We start from the raw sequence: 21,903 nt of genomic DNA on the forward strand, positions 1-21,903 counted from the left end.
AATAATCAATAAAAATGCAATACACATACAATCATAAACCAAACAAAAGAAACATCCATCACAGTGAGTCTCCTCCAGTCACCTCCTCACTGTGATGGAAGGCCAGAATGTCTTTTCTCTTCCCCTGCCGTCTTCTCCCGCAGTCAGGCGGTTGGCGTTGCCACATCGGGGCAGTCGGGGCTCCCGACATTGAAGGCCCCGCCGGGCGGAGAAAATCCCGCGGCCTATTTCAGGCCGCGCCGGACGGTGAAAGGTCCGCGGCGGGCCGATCCAAGCCCCGCGTTTCAGGGCGGGCGAAGACGCTGCCGCTGCCGGAGCTCCCGAAGCTCCCGATGTCGGCCCCCACCCAGGGGCCTGCGGGCTTCCGACGTCCAGGCGGCCCGCGCCGAAGCCTCCGGAGACGAGTCGCAGCCGCTCCCGCAGCATCCGAAGGCAGCCAGCGCCGCAGGTGGTGAGTCCGGCTGCGGGCTCTGCGAACCAGAGCCCAGGTGGTCCCAGCCGGAGCCCGCCAGCTCCAGGTGCATGGCCGGTGGTAGGCCGCAGTGGGAACGGAGACACAGCACAGAAAACAAAGGTCGTGTCTCCGTTCGGGAGAGACAATGTTACAGTCCCCCCCCCCCCCCCCCCCCCACATAACACACAAACACTACATCATATTTAAACTACAATTAAGACAAAAACAACAAAAAACACAAAAGACAACGGACTGCAGGCAAGCCGCAGCTGTGAGGGCAGCGCTGGCTCCTCATGTCCCTCATCTCCCATCCTTGAATGACATATGTCCCTTTTATTCCCCCCTTCCCTCCCTGTTCCCTTCCACCCATATCCCTCCCTCCAGCTTTGCATTTCACTCCTATCCTCCTCTGACACCCTTTTGTCTCCTTTTCACTTCAAGCTTTTGTCAATTACTCCACCTACCTGCCAACCCCCTCACCTGCATTCACCTGTCACTTGCCAGGCTTTGCCTTGCCCCCCACTTCTTGTTTCCCACTTTCTCCCTCCTACTTCATGAAGATTTTCTAAGAGAGCTGTTGCGTGTTTGAACTTGCAGTGATATGTGAGAGCTATAAGCATGAAAATGTGTGGTTACAATCAATCCATTAACAATTTTGAAACATCCCCGTATATTTTTGTTCAGAACATTATGGCCAAGACACCTTATTGGATTTCCACAAGATGATGATCATACTTCTACTTTCTCTGTATGTTTTGTTTTCACATGAAGAGATGCTGTGATTACGAGTAATCATTTTGAAAGCTAATCGATCATTTTTAGCTGCGTGGTAGAAAATGTTGAAGCGCAAACTGTGACAAAGGATGATTAACTGTAAGAAACCATGTATCAAGGTGCTGGAGTCCAACTGAACTACTGAGGTAGCTTTTACCTCACTGCAGTTCCAGTTTATCACCCTGAGCAATTTTATTGAGCAGCTGTACAGATAGGTTTAATGAGAAAATAAAACACTTGCCTTCATAAAAATCTATATATCGTGGGCCATAACTTGCAGTGTGTGGATTTGTGAATGTAATTATTTCTGTCCTTGGGCAGACTTGCTCTTCGTCTCTTTAATACAAAATATGTTGAACTGCATGTTGCTAGAAAGTTGTGTATTGAAAGACGTGGTGAGAGAAGTCAGAAATCTGTGATGAGTGAACAGGACAAACCAATATGTATCTTGTTAATTAACCAGACTGACGATTTGTGAAACTATCTCCCATGGGCTGACAAGGAAGTTGAAATTAAAATAGACAAATTCCATTATAACTTGAGTACGGAATAATAATGGAGAAAGAGAGAGATTTGGATTAACAAGAAAAGGACAGAAAAGAAAAGCAAAAATTATTTTGTTTTTAATATTTAGAAAATGATCAAGAAAACTCACAGTAGAAAAATCTGGATGGGTTGGGGGTAGGGGTGTTGTCGCCTTTCTAGAAAACAGTCTGTATCTTAATTTTCTATAATGTGAAGCCACATTTGCGCATGCATCAAGAAGTGTGAGTTGAAAATATAAATTGTTTATTTCCATTTTATGCATAAATTTAAGAGAACATTTATATTGTTTCTCAAATTTTCTGGTAGTGATTTGTGGATTAGGGCAAATTTCTGTTGCCTGAACTGCTGCAACACAGGGTTGCCTGCAATTATTGTTGGTGTAAAAAGTTTTATTGGCAATAAGAAGCAATTGGCTCTCTGTTTAAAAAAAATCTGAGCGCTGATTGTGTAATAGGGATTAAAATAGCTTCAAAGCAGACTCCTGGTATCATTTCAGGTCAGCTCTCTCTTCAACAAGTCTTGCTTCCACCTAAGGTGCAAGTAAATTTGTGCCTCTGACATTTCAGTGGTGGAGCTGGACACTCGTGAAGTTTTTGAGAAACTGAAAATGCCGTTGCAACCTGGAAATAATTTTTGGATTTCTGGTGTCTGCAGTCCACCTGATGTTGCAAAAGCATTTGCACAAAAATAATAGCGAACATCTTGTTTCAACAGGTAGTTTTTGAATAGCAAATAATAGTTCAATGTGTTAAAATATCTGCATATTCTTGCATTTTAATTATAAATTCACATGTTATTAACATAATAAATAACTTAATTTGTTACCCTGTTAAATATAATCTCAGCTTCTAGAGATTTAAAAAATATACGCAATGTTTTTATTGTAATATTAAAATGGATTATTAATTACATGTGGATACACTTGTGCACAAATATGCTTGCCTGAAGATTGTTATCTTGAATCCCATGTAAAATATGGAAGGGAGACCTTTGATGTCTCCTTTGATGAAAAATAAGCTTCATAAATTTGAGAAGCCATTTTTCTATTCTGTTTCATCAAATGGACGGTTAACATTTTGATGTATTGTTCCATAGATGGTTTGCATTTCAACACTCCATTCAACACCATTTATGTGTGTACTTTAATAGTAGATTTGGTGTTGGTTTATTGTCATATATACCAACATAAAGTTTTTTTTTTAAAAGTTGTGTGCTATCCAGTCAAATTATGCTGTACTTGTGCAATCAAGCCTTGCAAGGAGAACACTACCACAGTGCAGCTTTACCGTGTTATAGCATTACAGTTACAGAGAAAGTACAGAACATACAAAAAAAGTGTAAGATCCACACTGAGCTAGAGTGAGAGATTAGGACGATGTCCCAGTTTATGAGAGGACTGTTCAGTAATCTGATGACAATGGGGAAGAAGCTGTTCCTAAATCCTATGACATGTGTTTTCAAGGTATTGTGTCTCCTGCATGATGAGAGGGGCCAAGATGAAAACACTGGGGTGAACAGATTTAAGTGTGGAAGGCATCATGACTGCAAACCAAAACCTGTAGGAGCTGTAAATTCAAAGTAAAAATTGAAAATGCTGGTGATTATAAGCAGGAGGGGCATTTATGGTCATGGAAGGGTTCCAACCAGAAACACCATCTGTCCATTCCCTTTACAGATGCTGCCTCCAACACTTTGTGATTTGCTCAAGATTCCAGCACCTGCAGTTTCTTGTCTCACCATTCCATGGTCTTGATATTTTTTCCCAGTGTTAGGCGACCAAAAACAATACTCCAGCTGAGACTTAACGATGCCTTTGAAATGTTTGGCATAACCTCCTTAGGAACACAATAGTGAAACAGCAAGGTCAAGTATCTGTAGATTTCTGTAGATCTGAAATAAGAGATGCTGGAAATACCCAGCAGGTTAAGCAGCTCTGTGGAGAAGAAAACTTATTTGAGTTTTCATCAGAATTCTCCAGTCCTGATACGTTCTTAGTTATTTGAAAATTATGAATTCAATAAGGAGTCCTGGGGCTTAATGTGCAGAATCAGAAGATGAAATGCTGTTCCTTGAGCTTGTGTTGGGCTTTGTCGGAACAGATGAGGAGCAAAGGTAGGATTTGGATGAAGTATTATATTGATAGCGGTGAAAGCTAAGAGACCTGTCTGATTCGATGTGTGCTGCAGAGACTTTGCCTTTGGCTTCTCCAGTTAGAGGAGATCGCATGTGAATGCAGTACTCAAAATTGTAAAACGTAGCACAGCTTCACTTGGAATGGGTGATTGGGTCTCTGGATGGTGGGAAGGGAAGAGGTAACAGGGGAGCTATTACGTTTTCTTTAATGCGTGGGAAAATGCAGTGAGAATAGGAGAGGCTGTTAATTGAGATGAGAGAGCGTGAATTTGACAGTCAAGGAATGAGATCCTTGGAGTGATAAGAATGGGAGGAGACACCAAATCTGATAGTGCCACCGGCTTAAACCGAAATTACAGACATGATCCATTGCATGTGGTGGCTTGTGAGGTCAAACCGTTATTCAATTCCAATATTTACTCCCTTAATTCCTCCAACCCATCTTTCAGTCATTCTCCCAATTTTTCTGTTCTGCTGATACTTCCCAAACTAGAACCATTGATATTTTTTTATTTGTGGTGGCATCCCTCCACCAAGTTGCCTGAGCTCTCAGCCAGCACTTTTCCACATCTCACTCTTCTGCCACTGGGTGTCCTTTCCTCCTTTGTGTTTTAATAGTATGTGTTAAATGTATGTTTTTAGTGTTCTTTGGCTTGATTTATGTGGGGGGGGGGGGGGAGGTGTGTTGGAGGAAACTTTTTCTAATCACTTACCTCGACGGAGATGCGTTTTTTTTCCCCGTATCGTATCTCTGTCCGCACTGCGGCCTAACATCGAGGAGTTGGCGGCCTTTGCTGGAGACAGATTTTGAGAGCTCCACCACGGGGAGCCTACGGGACTTTAACATTGCGGAGCCCGCAATCCCTTTGCCAGGGATCGACCTTGGAGCTCCAACCGTGGGTGCTTGCGGACTTAACATCACAGACCTCGCGGTCTCTGGTCAGAGACCGACTTGGGGAACTCTAAGCCGCAGAAGTTTTGATCGCCCCGACCCGGGAGTTTCGACCGCCGGCTGCGGGAGTTTGATCGCCCCGACAGATGGTTCGACTGCCCTGACCGCGGGAGAATAAAGAGGAAGACGATTGAACTTTTTTGCCTTCTCTCACAGTGAGGAATGAGGGGAATCCACTGAGGTGGATGTTTATGTGAACCTTTATGTAGTTGTGTGTCTTGTTGCTTTTTTTTGTATGGTAATTTGCATATCACTGTACTTAATTGGTACATGTGACACAATGTTTTTGATATATTAAATTTGAATATAAGAAAAAATAATCACTACTACCATAGGATACCTCGTTGTGGTTTGTGAAAAGGAGTAAAGGTTTGGAGCCTCCATGGTTTAACTTATGGAGGTACCGACCCCGATAACGGTCGTTGTGACTATGGACACCAAGCACAACGACCGTTACCGGATCTTTGCTCGGCGGAATACCAGACATGTTACTGTATTTTTCTCCTGGTATTGATGAAGATATTTCCCTAGATCATTATCAAAACGTACATGTATGAGGGGCCATATAAAGTTTATTTATGAATTAAATATTCATGACTAAATGTAGCAGAGTTTTTATGTCACATTTTTGGTGTCCAAAATGGAAAAAAGATGAAAATTTGTCTCATGAAAAAAGTTTTTGACTTTCGATCTTGAAGTTATCTAATTTATATCTGTTATTTATAAGGTTTCCCATGATGGGTAGATTTTTGTTAAGAACAGTGTATTGGTGTAAAAACCTGAATAATAATCTTGTTCCTCAATATCTCTCCAGTATTGTGAAAATACACATATAGAACAAGGACAGGCCTCTTTTCCCTCGCATTCCTCACCATGAAGCTCCACGTTCCGTAGTTAATCCTCCATGGCTTCGGTCATTTTCAATATGACATCACCACCATCAGAAGCATCTTTTCACTTTCTCCTCCATTTCATAACATATTATTCTTTCTGTCTACTGGTTCATTCTTGATCTCCTCAAACACTCGTATCCCTTATGATATGCAGGTTCAGTGACTGTTTTGCAAACAGTCAGCCATGCCTAGCACTTTGTTTTTTTTCCCACTTGTTTTCTGACGTGCCTGCCTTTGGGTCTATTATGTTGTTACAACAAAGTCCAATATAAAAAACTTAGGGAACAGCGTCTCGTCTTCCAGCAAGCCAGTTCTGATGCAAGGCCATCAGCATGTAGCATTAATTATACAGTACGTTTATTTTTGCAGATGTTGGTTGACTTGTTGGCTATTTCCAGCATTCTCTTTCAGATGTCTACCAACTGTACTTTTCCTCTCAGCTCCGTCCTCATTCATCTTCTCTGTACATTTTCTCATACGTAGCACTTGCAGTGAAACACCATCTCTCAGTTGGCACCACAGCCATTTACATCATTCATGCTCTCTTGGTCTACATTTGTTCTTTTTTCTTGAGGGGGTGGGAAGGGATGAGTTAGCCAGGGAGTTGTGGAGGGAACAGTCTCTGTAAAAAGCAGAAAGTGGTGGAGATGGGAAGATGTGGCTCGTGCTGGGATCCCATTGGAGGTGGCCTTCCCACCCAAACCACCCCCTTCCTAGGTACTTTCTCCAGCAACTGCAGGAGATGTAACACCTACCGCCATACCTCCGCCCTCGACTCCATCTAAGGAACCCGACAGTCCCATCGGGTGAGGCAGAGGTTCACTTACAACCTCATCTACTATATCCGCTGTTCTAGGTGAAGACTCTTATACATCAACGAGACCAAACACAGACTGGGCGATCATTTTGCCGAACACCGTTGCTTAGTCCGCCTGGGCCTATGCAATCTCCAGGTTGCTAAACACTTTAGCGCCATCTCCCATTCCCATTCAGACCTTTCTGGCCTGGGCCGCCTCCACTGCCAGTGAGGCCAAATGCAAATTGAAAGAACAGCATCCCATATTTGGCTTGGGTATCTTCCAACCCAACCGTATGAATATTGATTTCTCTAACTTCAAGAAACCCTTACTTACCCTCTCTCTCCATCCCTCCCCCACCCAGTTCGAATAACTTCACTGTCCTGACTAATTTTACAGTTTGTATGTATGCCTTGTCACCTTCCCCTCAGCCAACAATGTATCATTGTACATTTCCCTGATCATCATGCACTCTAATCTCCTTTCACACCATACATGCTCTTTGTACCCTTCCATATCTCCAGTTTCCCTTTCCCCTGACTCTCCGTCTGAAGAAGGGTCTCGACCTGAAATGTCACCATTCCTTCTCTGCAGAGATGCTGCCTGTCCCGCTGAGTTACTCCAGCATTTTGACTGTCTTGAAAATGGGATGCTTTTAAAAGTGATAGTGAGAGCTCAATGCATATGTTTCTGTTAGAGTGAAGAGCAAGACAGGTGAAGAACAAGAGTAAGGAACCCTGGATGACATGAGAAATTGAGGCCCTGGTCAGGAAAAAAACAGGAAAAACCAAAGGCAGCTGGAATAGTGTAATCTGGAGTAAAAGGGATATTTAGGAAATCAGGAAAGCATGAAGTAGATATGAGATAGCTCTGGCAGAGAAGATTTAAGACAAATCCGAAGTGATTTTACAAGTACATTAAGAGAAATGGGGCAACTAGAGAGAAAATAGAGAAAATCAGAAACCAAAGTGGTCATCGTGTGCAGGTACAACAGGTAAGTAGGAAAGCTAACAATCTTATTGTTCATCACTGAGAGAGTTAAATCTATAAGACGGGATTGTATGCTTCTATTATATCGAGCATTGGTACAAACTGTTCTTGAGAATGGAATTCTGTTGTAACCTGGGGAGGACCTGCAGTAATCCCCAAATCATGGAGAAACATCGATGGACATGCTCACTGGTGTAGATTAAGCTAAACTTCGGTATTTGTTAATTGTAGACAGAAGCAATCTCCTTGAGGATTACTTAGTTCCTTTCATTCACTGTCCTTTTCAATTATCAGATCATGTCACACCACAGTTCCCAGTTGATGCAAGGTTCTGACAAAATTACTGTTTCAGGTGATTAAGCAACCTTAAAGCTATTGTCAGAAAACCTTTTGCCATTTCTAATTAATGTAAGCTACAACATTCTATTTTCTTTTTTTGACTTGCTCCTTGACATTCCATTTTGCAGTTTTGTATTGCAAATGAATTGAACCGTTCAATTTAAGTATGTTTTGTGCAATTTTGGGTTTAGATGGTCGTGGATATAACTAATGCTGGGTTACGTAAGCTAAACAGGGTGGCAGTGTCCTTTGTGTTCCTGACGTTGGAGTGGAAAATTGCTCAAGTTCTCTCTGTCATTTACCATCATGGATGTTGGCGATATCTAGTAACAAATGTTTAGATTCAGATTGTTCTATTTGACAAGTATTTAAGTATAGGAAAAGGCGAATGGAATGTTGACCTTTCATTATAAAGAGAAGAAAGCTGCACTTTGAGTGCACAGAATCTCATCTGCAATATTGCTTTTAGTTTTGGGCACAGTATTTGGGAAGGGTGTAGTGCAGATTGGCAAGAATAATATAGCTGTTTAACATTTTAAATTACGGTTGAGTTACATAAATCAGTTTTTGTTTTTTTTGATGGTAGCAGAGTCATCTGATTGAGGTTTTTAAAATAAAGGATATTTATAGATAAAATATAGAGGAGATGTTTCTCCAGCTGGAATTCCAAAGACTCCATATTCTTAGCAATTCAAGAATGAAATCAAGAAGCACATTTTGGCACAAGAGATGTGTTTCTATTAGGAAGTTTGTAAACTGTTCAAGCTTCAGTAGAAGATAGACACATGAAGCTGGAGTAACTCAGTGAGACAGGCAGCATCTCTGAAGAGAAGGAATGGGTGACTTTTCGGGTGGAGTCTGAAGAAAGGTCTCGCACCGAAACGTCACCCATTCCTTCTCTCCAGAGATGCTGTCTGTCCCGCTGAGTTATTCTGCTTTTGTGTCTATCTTCAGTTTAAACCAGCATCTACAGTTCCATCCTACACGAGCCTAAGTAGAAGTTGTTTCATAACATTTGTGTTTTTTCTTTTTTTCTCTTCAGTTGTTTTGCTTGTTCTCTGGAGCAACTTATGATTTGCATTGAAGTAGGTTACTTGTGGGAGCATTTGTCATTTCAAATTATAAAGATGAGAGAATTCAAAATTTCAACCCCCATGCATGACTCATCTATTAACATTTGAATCTTGCTGAAGCAATGCAAAGGTTTGGCTACATTTAATGATGATGGAGCACTTGTATCAATAACATGCCCTAGTTGGGGGTCAGTGTGCAAATGTGGGAATATTTCCTCACTGAAGTTACTTCACTTAATTATTCAAGTAATTTTGTGACAAATTAGCTGAACTACCTTTAAGATTTACATAGTGGTGGCTTGGTAGAAGATGTAACATCATGCCGTTTACCCATATGTTAATTCACAACTTCACCTATATGAATGTGTGAAGTTATCTAGTTTGGAGAGAATAGAAGGGCGAGAGGCAAATGTCTCAAGTTATAATAATAATAATAATAATATATTTATTTTATATAGCGCCTTAACACATGCACAAAGCGCTTTACAAATACAATTAACATAGAAACAAACAGACAAACTATCCTGACGGAAAAGCGGCGAATAATCAACGCCAGCGTCCTCTCACGTCAGGGTCCAGCAGTAGACATTAAAGAACACAAGACACACAGATACAATTTTTTACACAAAACAGCCATCACAGTGATTGCTCTAGGCATACCCTCACTGTGATGGAAGGCAAAGTCTTATCTCCTCCTCGTTCTTCTCCCGTGGCGCCACGAGGTGATCGAGGCTCCCAACCCCTTGAAGCCCCCACCGGGCGATGGAAAGTCCCAGGGTCGAGCCGAGCCGAGCAGGCCGATGAAAGTCCTGAGCCCCCACCGGGCGATGGAAAATGCCGCGGCCGAGCCACGCAGGGCGATGAGAGTCCTGAGCCCCCACCGGGCGATGTAAAGTGCTGCGGCCGAGCCACGCAGGGTGATGAAGGGCCTGCGGGCGGGTTGATCGTGCCTCGTGCTTCGGGGCGGTCGAAGCTGCTACGGCTGGAGCTCCCAAAAGCCGGTCGCCAGCCAGGGACCTGCGAGCTCCCGATGTTGCGGTCTGCAGGGCCCACGGCCGAAGCCTCCGAGATGGTAAGTCCAGGCCCTGCGACCGGAGTCTTCGAGGTCGATCCCAGCTGGAGGCCGCCGACTCCACGATGTTAGGCCGTTGCGCGAACGGAGATACGACACGGTAAAGGTCGCATTTAAGTATCGCATTTATGATACATTTAAGTATCTAGTCTGAAACCATTATTAAGAATAGAAACTTTTAAGTTCTATTTTGAATTGTTGCGTGACATGCATTGCCAACATTATCTGTGCTTTTCATTTCATATAGAAACATAGAAAATAAGCACAGGAGTAGCCCATTCGGCCTTTCGAGGCAGCACCGCCACCCTAACCCTAATCCTGCTTTTTCCCCTATATCCCTTGATTCACTTAGCCCTAAGAACTAAATCTAACTCTCTCTTGAAAACATCCAGTGAATTGGCCTCCGCTGCCTTCTGTGGCAGAGAATTCCACAGATTCACAACTCTGGGTGAAAAAGGTTTTCCTTATCTCAGTCCTAAATGGACTACCCCTTATTCTTAAACTGTGAGCCTTGGTTCTAGACTCCCCCGACATCGGGAATATTTTTCCTGCATCTTGCCTGTCCAATCCCTTAAGAATTTTATGTTTCTATAAGATCCCCACTCATCCTTCTAAATTCCAGTGAATATAAGCCCAGTCGACCCATTCTTTCATCATACGTCAGTCCTACCACCCCGGGAATTAACCTGGTGAACTCAAGTTGCACTCCCTCATTAGCAAGAATGTCCTTCCTCAAATTAGGAGACCAAAACTCCACATAATTTGTGACATTTACAGTTTTTAGTTATAGAGTCATAGTGTGGAAACAGCCTTTCAGCCCAACTTGCCCACACCCACCACGATGTCCCATCTACACTATTCCCACCTGCCTGCGTGTGACCTATATCCCTCTAAATGTTACTTAAACATTGCTATAGTACATAAATAGTCTAAATGTGGCCTTACCAGCGTCTTATATAACTGCAACATGACCTCCCAACTTCTATACTCAATACTCTGATTGATGAAGGCCAGTGTGCCAAAAGCCTTCTTGACCACCCTATCTACGTGTGGTGCCACTCTCAACTAACTATGTACGTGCACTCCTAGACCCTGCCGCTCTACTAGTAGTTTGCAGACTTTTTAAACTTGGCCTTCCTCTATAATTCTTTATTTGGCTTGCTCTTACAGAATACGTTTTGCTATTTTGATTTAAAAAAAAATCATGGTCTGTATGTACATGGAAGTTACCCTGGTGACTTGCAGATCATTATTTTCTGCAAAACAGGAAGGTCCCATCTTTGATGCTCGACATATATTGAGATAACTGAAACATTAGTAGTTGTTGCAATCGGCTCTGGTAGAAAATCCAGCGCTTTATTACCACGGCTCCCTTTTCTGAACTTAATCATTAAAAATGTTGGATGGAGGATTTGTTTTGAATCTTTGCTTGGGAAAATATTAAAGTCAGTTACATTAAGCTCTGCATCCTGTTCATGAACCATGACTGCATCCAGCATATTTCAGTATTTTCAGTGAGATCAATGCAAACTATTTATTCCCATCTTCTGTTGTCAAGTGCAAGTCTAAATAATTATAAGCTGAGTTCAATTAATTTTGCAATTAATTCTGTCTTCATCTAACAACATCAATAGATGCAATGATATTTAATCATTAAATCTGCAGTGTGTTCAGCTCTTAACTCAGAATTACTGAGTCCATTTGTGAGATCCTATATTTAAATGATCAAAATTTGATCTTTGATTTGCCTTGTCCAACTGTCTAGATTTTCCATCGAAGCCTTTGGGATTTTTTATCTCTTAAACATTCTGTAAAAGTTCCATACTATACTTAACAATCAAATTGCAAACACTGAACAGATGATGTATGTTAAATCTTACTCAATTTTTGATATTAATTTAAGAAATCATTTTAATCATTGCAAATTAAATTCCTTGTATCTACAGACTGTTATTCTTCAATATTTAACCAGCTTCATTTGGAGTAGTATTTCTTAGGCTTTGCCTCAGGATGTAAGATGACTTATTTCCCTTCTGGTCTTGTTTCTGGAGTGAATAATGAGCCCAAAATTTACAATAATGTTTGGGAAATGGGTGGGAGGAAGAGTGTGGTGAATGGGTCTGGAGTTGGTCATATAGACACACTCTTTTGCAGGGATCTGTGCTGGGAGCTATATCTGTGCTGCACATATGTATATCCATATAACTTAGACATACTGTGCCTTCCATAATGTTCGGGACAAACACCCATCATTTATTTATTTGCCTCTGTACTCCACAATTTGAGATTTGTAATAGAAAAAATCACATGTGGTTAAAGTGCACATTGTCAGATTTTATTAAAGGCCATTTTTATACATTTTGGTTTCACCATGTAGAAATTACACCTGTGTTTATACATAGTCCCCCCCCATTTCAGGACACCATAATGTTTGAGGCACATGGCTTGACAGGCATTTGTAATTGCTCAGGTGTGTTTAATTGCCTCCATAATGCAGGTAAAAGAGAGCTCTCAGCACCTAGTCTTTCCTCCAGTCTTTCCATCACCTTTGGAAACTTTTATCGCTGTTTATCAACATGAGGACCAAAGTTGTGCCAATGAAAGTCAAGGAAGCCATTATGAGACCGAGAAACAAGAAAAAAACTGTTAGAGACATCAGCCAAACCTGAGGCTTACCAAAATCAACTGTTTGGAACATCATTAAGAAGAAAGAGAGCACTGGTGAGCTTATTTATCGCAAAGGGACAGGCAGGCCAAGGAAGACCTCCACAACAGATGACCAAAGAATTCTCTCCATAATAAAGAAAAATCCCCAAACACCTGTCCGACAGATCAGAAACATTCTTCAGGAGTCGGGTGTGAATTTGTCAATGACCACTGTCTGCAGAAGTCTAATTGGACAGAAATACAGAGGCTACACTGCAAGATGCAAACCACTAGTTAGCTGCAAAAATAGGATGGCCAGGTTACAGTTTGCCAAGAAGTACTTAAAAGAGCAACCACAGTTCTGGAAAAAGGTCTTGTGGAAAGATGAGATGAAGGTTAACATATCAGAGTGATGGCAAGAGCAAAGTATGGAGGAGAGAAGGAACTGCCCAAAATCCAAAGCATACCACTTCATCTGTGAAACACGGTGGTGGGGGTGTTACGGCCTGGGCATGTATGGTTGCTGAAGGTACTAGCTTACTTCATTGGTAATAGCATAATGAATTCTGAAGTGTACAGACACATCCTATCTGCGCAAGTTCAAACAAATGCTTCAAAACGCTGGCCGGCGGTTCATTCTACAGCATGACAATGATTCCAAACATACTGCTAAAGCAACAAAGGAGTTTTTCGAAGCTAAAAAATAGTCAATTCTTCAGTGGCCAATCACCCGATCTGAACCCAATTGAGCATGCCTTTTATATGCTGAAGAGAAAACTGAAGGGGACTAGCCCCCCAAACAAGCACAAGCTAAAGATGGCTGCATCACCAGAGAAGACACCCAGCAACTGGTGATGTCCATGAATCGCAGACTTCAAGCAGTCATTGCATGCAAAGGACATGCAACAAAATACTAAACATGACTACTTTCATTTACATGACATTGCTGTGTCCCAAACATTATGGTGCCCTGAAATGGGGGGACTATGTATAAGCACTGCTGTAATTTCTACATGGTGAAACCAAAATGCATAAAAATGACCTTTATTAAAATCTGACAGTGTGCTCTTTAACCACATGTGATTTTTTTTTTTCTATTACAAATCTAAAATTGTGGAGTACAGAACAAATAAATAAATGATGGGTCTTTGTCCCAAACATTATGGAGGGCGCTGTATATACAGACGGGTTGCTTAGTAAAAAAATGTTAGATTTTTTTTTTAGATTTAGAGATACCTCTAAATCTAAAATGGTAAGTTTGCAGACCACACTAAAATTGGTGAGGTGCTGTGACTTGGGAGGTCGAATGCAAGGAGAAAGTATACAGTTAATTGCAAATTTAAAAAAAAACAGTATTGACGTAGAGGGGGATCTTAGGATCCAACTCCATAGCTTCCTTGAAGTGCAACAGAAGTAGATAGAGCGGTAAAGAAGGCATGTGGTAGGCTTTCCTTTGTCGATCAGAACACTGAGTATCATGGCATTTATAGGACTGAATAAGGGTCCCGACCCAAATTGTCACCTACGCATATTCTCCTGAGATGTTGCCTGACCCACTGGACCCTGTCTTATTCTGTAATGATGCCTTTTTGAACTGCTGCAGTCCTTGAAATGAAGCAAACTTCAACATTGACATTAAGTGGGGAGTACAAGGATTTTGACTTGATGATAAGGCAGACACGCTGTCAAAATTCTGCATTGGCCTTATCAATCCCTTGGAGCCAGCAAAACAGGACTGTGGAAGCAAGTTATCAGTTCCAAGAAACTGCCTGAGAAAAGAATACTCGTCGACTCTTGCATTTTTAGAACAATTCATATTTATTATCCTCCCAAGTAGTGCCACATTATTTGGAAGTCGCATTGTACAATATGGACTTTTAACCCCTCTGAAACTAACTCGGGAAAGTTCCACATGTTATAGACTGAAGAAGCAATTGGCTAGATTCATCCTTCGTAGACATCCACTGCCCTTCTACCTCGTGTGAGTGTGTGTATATATTACTCCTGTCATTTTGTTTTGGGCCTTCTCATCCTCTGCTTTATTCCATTTGTGTTCATTCGTGAAACTATCCAAACCATCATCTGTAGCTCCTTGTTTCTTTTTATTTAGAAAACAGTTCTGTGAACTGATGGTAATTTCACATTGAGACTTGATTATTGCGAAAATAATCTGCGAAAGCCACACCTTAATTTCTTCTTGATGCAGATGTGTACAAAGATGAGAAAGTCAAGGCTGGATCACTGTGCTATAGTATTAATAGTTAAACAAAAAGGAGAAACATGTTCCCAATACATGTTGAAACATATAAGATTATTAAGGGATTGGACACGTTAGAGGCAGGAAAAGTGTTCCAAATGTTGGGGGAGTCCAGAACCAGGGGCCACAGTTTAAGAATAAGGGGGAAGACAAACTTTTTTAGTCAGAGTTGTAAATCTGTGGAATTCTCTGCCTCAGAAGGCAGTGGAGGCCAATTCTCTGGATGCTTTCAAGAGAGAGCTAGATAGAGCTCTTAAAAATAGCGGAGTCAGGGGGTATGGGGAGAAGGCAGGAACAGGGTACTTATTGTGAATGATCAGCCATGATCACATTGAATGGCGATGCTGGCTCGAAGGGCCGAAAGGCCTACTCCTGCACCTATTGTCTATTGTCTAAAGGGAAAGTGACCAAAGAGGAGGATTGGGGTATAACCATATGGGATATTCTATTAAATTTAGAACATTCTGAATGTTTTTTAAAGTGCTTGTTTCTCTCGTTTGTGTTGCTGACACTTGAAAGAGATTACAGTTTCTATCACTTTCACCCATTTTATAAACATCTCCAAAACAAACGTATATTAAATAATGAATTGCTTGGACTCCCATTATTCCTAACATTTTGCTAATTCAGCTATCTACTAAATGGGCTCTTGTTTGAAGAGGTTCCTTCAATTCCAAGAAACGCATGTGTTTTATTATTATTGGGACACAAGATAGAAACTAACAATAAGAAAACATATTTTGTTGTATTTCCATAATGTTTCTGTTTGATTCAAAGACATGAAAAATAAATACATCTAATTTTTTTTCCTGCAGGTCACGGCCAAATTTGCCATCATGTTTATAACCGTACAGTACAATGTGACGTACACAGATACAGGTAAGATAAAGCTGTTGGATATTTTCATTTTGGGGGGAGGAAATGGTGTATTGGATATCTTTGAGGAATCATTACTCTTAACAGCAAATCTATATATTTGGTGTCCATGATGAGCTGATTTCATATGTGGTCAAATAGCCAGAAATTGCAATGTGACCAAGTAATAAGCAGTAGCTATTGAATTAATAATTCCAACTGGAGGAAATTGTTTTACAAATTATGATTGAATGGGAGACTCTAACCTGCCACTCTTGAGGTTGCTTTCATGCCTGGATATTGTAGGAGGGAGAGCACGGCAATGAGAACTAAACCTATTTATGTTCTTAAATGATTTTCTTTACATTTATAAATGTTTGTCAAGCATTTGTTAAAATGGCAATGCAATACCTATCCATCTTTTTCCCCTGAGATCTCTGCGTTTGGGAGAAGTTTCCTGGCCTTCAGTTACACATCCGATTTCATTTCTCGTAATGATTTTTCTTTGAAAAGCTTTTGTTGGTACTCTTGGATTCTTTAAATTATTGATGTACTCAATCTGGATTGCTTCTTTTATCCCTTCAAGTGGTATTTTCATTTTTTATTAGAAACCACATTTCACAAATATTAGCCAGTCATTTTTGAAAAATCTGAAGCAAAGGTTTAGGATTTCTCAATTTGGATATTGTTTAGGTTTCACGGGGCCTTTATCATATGAATATACTGTGGCATGTTCACCTTCAGCCAAATGAAGTAATGTAATTCATCAAGATCTGTATTGCTTTGAAGTCAAGAGCTATAATTGCTTATGAAAAGATTGTTGCATTTGTCTACAGGTGAGGTTACAGAAGAGTACCACATTTATTTGATTGGGAGGTCAGTTAATAAGCTCGAGAGCATTTGGAAACAAGATGTTCTCTGAGATAATAAGCCAAAATAAACAACATGAAGAACGCTTTGTATCTTAGAGGAAGAGAGCCAAGTTTAGGATTTAAGTGCAAGTTATTCTGATCAGCAAATGCTTTATGTAAAAAAGCATCAGCTTTCCAATATTAGTACATGGGCAATTCAATTTACATGCTTTCGTGAATTATTTTTATCTGGCGTATAAAAAATGGAGATCAAAATTGGGAAGATCTGCATTGGAAGTTGATCAGGGAAGGAACAACCTAATTAGATGTGATAAAATAAATTGGCTAGAAAAACATATCTTTTCATTTGCTATTACTTATTGAAGCATTCAGTATAATTATTGACATTATTGTGTTGATTTATTTCAAAGCTTTTGTTCAGAATAATATTTGTAAAAAGGATGGAAAAATTTCCCACGGAAATTTTTGTATTAGTTGTGGATCTTGAAGACATTCTGGCCTGTGATTCTGAATGGATCTATTGAGTAGGAAATAGTGTGAGTAGGACAAGTCTTTTAGTGGGTAATGCCATTGCTTGGGAGCATGAGTTGGCAGAGAACTGGACCAGTTCAGTGCAGTGTGAAACAAAACACATTGCTTAAGTTGAAGTAGATATGGAACAAAGATATTGTCTTGGGTGATGTTTCGTGTCGAGACCCTTCTTCTGACCCGAAATGTCACCAATTCCTTCTCTTCAGAGATGCTGCCTGTCCTGCTGAGTTACTCCAGTTCTTTATCTATTTTCAGTTTATACCAGTTCTTTCTTACACCAAGATATTGCCTTGCTACTTAAGAATTCAGTTCTGCAAATACCATGTAGTCATAAGCATTTTGTAATAGTGACACATTAATAATAAAAAAACATGTTTTTAACGATTGATCATTATATCTATGCCTCCAATAACGATTTTGAAGATTGATACCCAAATATGAAATGTGTAGGAAGGAACTGCAGATGCTGGTTTAAACCGAAGATAGACACAAAAAGCTGGAGTAACTCAGCGGGACAGGCAGCATCTCTGGAGAGAAGGAATGGGTGAAGTTTCAAGTCGAGACCCTTCTTCAGACTGGTTAGGGATAAGGGAAACGAGAGATATAGGTGATGATGTGGAGACATAAAGAACAATGAATAAAAGATATGCAAAAAAGTAATGATGATGAAGGGAAAAGGCCATTGTTTGCTGTTTGTAGGGTGAAAATGAGAAGCTAGTATGACTTGGGTGGGGGAGGGATGGTGAGAGGGGGAATGCCGGGGCTACCTGAAGTGAGAGAAATCAATATTCATACCACTGGGCTGTAAGCTACTCAATTGAAATTTGAGATGGTGTTCCTCCAATTTGCGTTTAGCCTCACTCTGACAATGGAGGAGACCAAGAACAGAAAGGTCTGTGCAGGAATGGGACGGAGAATTAATGTGTCCGGCAACCGGGAAATCAGGTAGGTTCAGGCGGGCTGAGCGATAGTGTTCCGCGAAACGATGGCCCAGTCTACATTTGGTTTTGTCGATGTATAAGAGTCCACATCTTGAACAATGGACACAGTAGATGAGGTTGGGGGAGGTGCAAGTGAACCTCTGCCTAACCTGAAAGGACTGTTGGGGTCCCTGGACAGTCGAGGGAGGAGGTAAAGGGACAGGTGTTGCATCTTCTGCGATTGCAGGGGGAGTGTACCTGGGGAGGGGGTGGTTGGAGTGGGAAGGGATGAGTTAACCAGGGAGTTGCGGAAGGAATGGTCTCTGCGAAAGGCGGAAAGTGATGGAGATGGGAAAATGTGGCTAGTGGTGGGATCCCGTTGGAGGTGGCAGAAATTTCGGAAGATTGGGCTGTTGGGGTGGAAGGTAAGGACTAGGGGGACTCTGTCTCTGTTGCGACTAGGTGGAGGGGGAGCAAGGGCGGAGCTGCAGGGTATCGAGGAGACACGAGTGAGGGCCTCATCTATGATTGGAGAGGGGAACCCCGTTCCCTAGAGGATGAGGACATCAGATGTCCTGGTATGGAACACCTCATCTTTATCCCGAACCAATCTGAAGAAGAGCCTTGACCCAAAACGTCACCCATTCTTTCTCTCCACAGATGCTGCCTATCCCACTGAATTACTCCAGCTTTTTGTGTCTATCCTAAATATGAAATTCCTGATTACTGCCCCCTACACAAAATCATTACCAGTCTTCATTGATTTTGACTGCTCTCACTCAGATTTAGCAAAAATATGATTGATGAAATGACCTCTCCTTGAAAAGGAGTCAAACGGTGTAATTACTGTGCAGTTTTCTGACATGGTACATTTTCTATCCTTAACTGAATCTGGAACCAACTAATCACAGCCAACCAACCTGTGAAAAGCTGTTTATACCCACTTTTGCTTTCTGTCAGAGTTCTCGATTCTCAATCAACATCAGTGGATTACCCCAATTCTGTGTGCTCTAATTTCAAATGTGGGACTTTATTAAAAAGCCTTGTGGAAATCAAAAATGTCACATCCACTGGTTCTCTCCAGTCTATTCAATTGGTCTAATCCTCAAACAACAGTAGATTAGTCAAATATACTTTTCTCTTTTGAATCCATGCTGCCTGTACTCAGTTCTATTCCTTTCAACATTTTCTATCATGTAAACTAGCGGCATATTGCTACTACTGACATTTCCTCCAATCATATTTTACTGCTATTCTGTCTTTATTAAAGCAGATTATCATCTTCTATGATCATGATGTTTCTGGGATTTTGCTTTGCACATATTGGCTGTTGCATTTCCATTAGTTACTATGCTTTAAAAGTATTTAACTGGCTGTCAAGAAATATAGGGGTTTCCTTGGTTTTTGGAAAGATGCGACACAAATGCAAAATATTTAGTTTCTTTAATTGCAACTTGGAGCTAAATAAGAAATTTCCTTCATGGGAAATTTTGGATTCTCCCAGGTAGTGCAGTTAGGGGCTCAAATAGTAAATCTAGATCATGTTGCACAGAAATACAATGCAACATAAGAGAAACACTCATTAATGCTGACTGTAGTGGCCAGCAATGTTGGATTACAATGCCAGTTTATTTTATGTGCTTAACTTTTTATTTTCTTCCTTTACAGATGAACGAAATGATTCTATAAACTACTATGCGTATGGGTTTAAAGACTTGGCCACCATATTCTTTTATATGTTGATAGCTATCATTCTACACGCTGTGATACAAGAGTATATGTTGGATGTAAGTAAAAACCTTAGCAGTATTTTCTTTTTGGCACTTTTTATATTTGATTAAAGTTTCGAGTTGATATCGGTGACTCAAATAAAATGTATCTGTCTGTATTTGTCTATCTCGCATTTACTGCATTTGTCAAAGTAGCATTACCATAAACCTTGATGCTCTGTTCAAGTAGTTGTTATTTTCCAAAGTTACAGCAGTTATTAATATGGATTTCATCAGTCTTGAAAGATGTGGTAAGCAGTAAAACAATTCTGTTAGTGCCACACTGCAAATTAATGAGTAGGCAAAGTGTACAAATCCTTTAAGAACAAATATTTGTTGCAGGTGGTGCAGGTATGAATCAGAAGGCCAGGTGCTAAAACCTGCACACTATTAACGTTTGAAGCCTGATTTGCTTTCCTCTGTTCTGTTCTCTTTTCTTTCTCTTAGCCACCTCTCTTCAGCCTCTGGCTCCCCACATCTTCCTATCTTGCGATATTGATGTTAAAAGTTTTCAAGTCCCTCTTGCAAACATCTTTAAACCTGAGGCTAGGTTGGCTCAGCAACTTTGAAGCATCTGCAAGCTCTTCATGCAAAAAGATCCCTTGGAATACACCCATCTTCCATCCAATGTAGGTGATCAAGCCACTGAAAGTGTAAATATTTGACCGAAGTTAATTAGACATGACAACACCTTCCTGAAGAACTTCAGTGTCATAAACTTCAAAATAAGATGGAGAAGGGAGGGTGTGGAAAATAGTCTTCTCTTATACCTGCAGTAGGTAGCCAAGGTCGTGTTGACATACAGCTGCCTCCTCATTGAGTGGACCAATGCCATGCGTGTTCATTGTTAATTTTCATTTCTTACCCAATGCATGGTTTATCTGTTGGACAAGTATTGTTAATGTCCTTTCTGCTGCAAGAATTTAGCTCTTGGGGGCAGATCTTTGGCATGAGTTCTAGCATTCAGTTAGCTGCTGAAGCTTCTAATGCACACTGTGCCGTGATCATTGTCTTTCTTGAGATACTGTTTTTCTTAATTGCTGATTAGATCAAATTAATCAAAGAAATGGAAGTTTAATATGGGGGGTTTTCCAGTTGCTGAAGAATTGGTTGAATCCATTCTTCAATCTGATGAGATCCTTCCATTGTGAAATCTAATAAAAAGCTAATTCATCAATTTTGAAATCTTCATCTTAATCTTTGAAAACAGGAATGTGTTCAATACTGATGATCTCTGTATGTTCTTTGCTCTGCTATTTTCTTTCTTGCTGACTTATTAATCTACACGATCGAAGGTTAAACAAAAATGCCTGTTATTAAAAGGACTTTTTTGTTTTCCATGTGTCAAGGATTCCAAAGTTTAGGAGTGCTCAAGTATTCTGGTTTGAATGTGGGATTTCTCTGGATGGTGCTGTGGGAAGGCAAAGGCACCTTTGGTTTTGAATAGTAACTGTGTTCTAGAGGGATAATCCCTCAAAACTCCTGGGGAGATCTTGGGAAGGAGTTAGAAACAGTTGTGTAGCATTGGAAGAACTGGATTTAGACACTGGGGAGAGGAAGTTTTCAATGGGAGTCTTGGTTTGGTTGTTGTGCCATGCCCCTCAAAGGCAAGCGATGGTGTCATTCTTGGCAGTCAGATATTCTAAAGTAAAGATTAGTTCTCCAGGCAACTAAAATGCCAGCTTCATCAGTGGAATTAATGATGTTGACAAGACTGGAATGGTGCAAGGTCAAACACTGGGTACAGCAAATGTGCAAAGTAGAAAAATGGAAAGTCAATGTCATGCCACTAACTTGCAAGGATAGAAAGAATGGAAAGGGAGGAGTGATTGGGTAAAATGAGAATCGTGAAGATGGAAGCAAAGTTCAGTTCACCTGATCTGATATTGGGATGGAAAGATGCCAAGGCAAAAAACAAACAAACTCGGCATTGTGTCATATATCGAATAATTTGGAGTGGAGCAAAAAGAGAGGGGGGGGGGGCTTGTGGGAAATTTTGTAAAGCTCTGCTATTGTCAGCTGTTGATTCT

The 21,903-nt window shown here is 40.8% G+C and overlaps 1 protein-coding gene across 2 annotated transcripts in view; it reads left to right on the forward strand.

Annotated features, from left to right (window-relative positions):
* Window positions 1–21,903, forward strand: part of LOC144604389 (translocating chain-associated membrane protein 1-like) — a 65,220-nt gene that overhangs the window by 20,615 nt on the left and 22,702 nt on the right. For both annotated transcript variants that reach the window (XM_078418736.1, XM_078418737.1), the window contains exons 2-3: window positions 15,742–15,805; window positions 19,773–19,891. In XM_078418736.1, the coding sequence (XP_078274862.1) occupies window positions 15,742–15,805; window positions 19,773–19,891 (183 nt within the window). The remainder of the gene's footprint in view (window positions 1–15,741; window positions 15,806–19,772; window positions 19,892–21,903) is intronic.

Source organism: Rhinoraja longicauda, chromosome 22, assembly GCF_053455715.1.
Source record: "Rhinoraja longicauda isolate Sanriku21f chromosome 22, sRhiLon1.1, whole genome shotgun sequence".
In the NCBI taxonomy this organism is placed as follows: domain Eukaryota; kingdom Metazoa; phylum Chordata; class Chondrichthyes; order Rajiformes; family Arhynchobatidae; genus Rhinoraja; species Rhinoraja longicauda.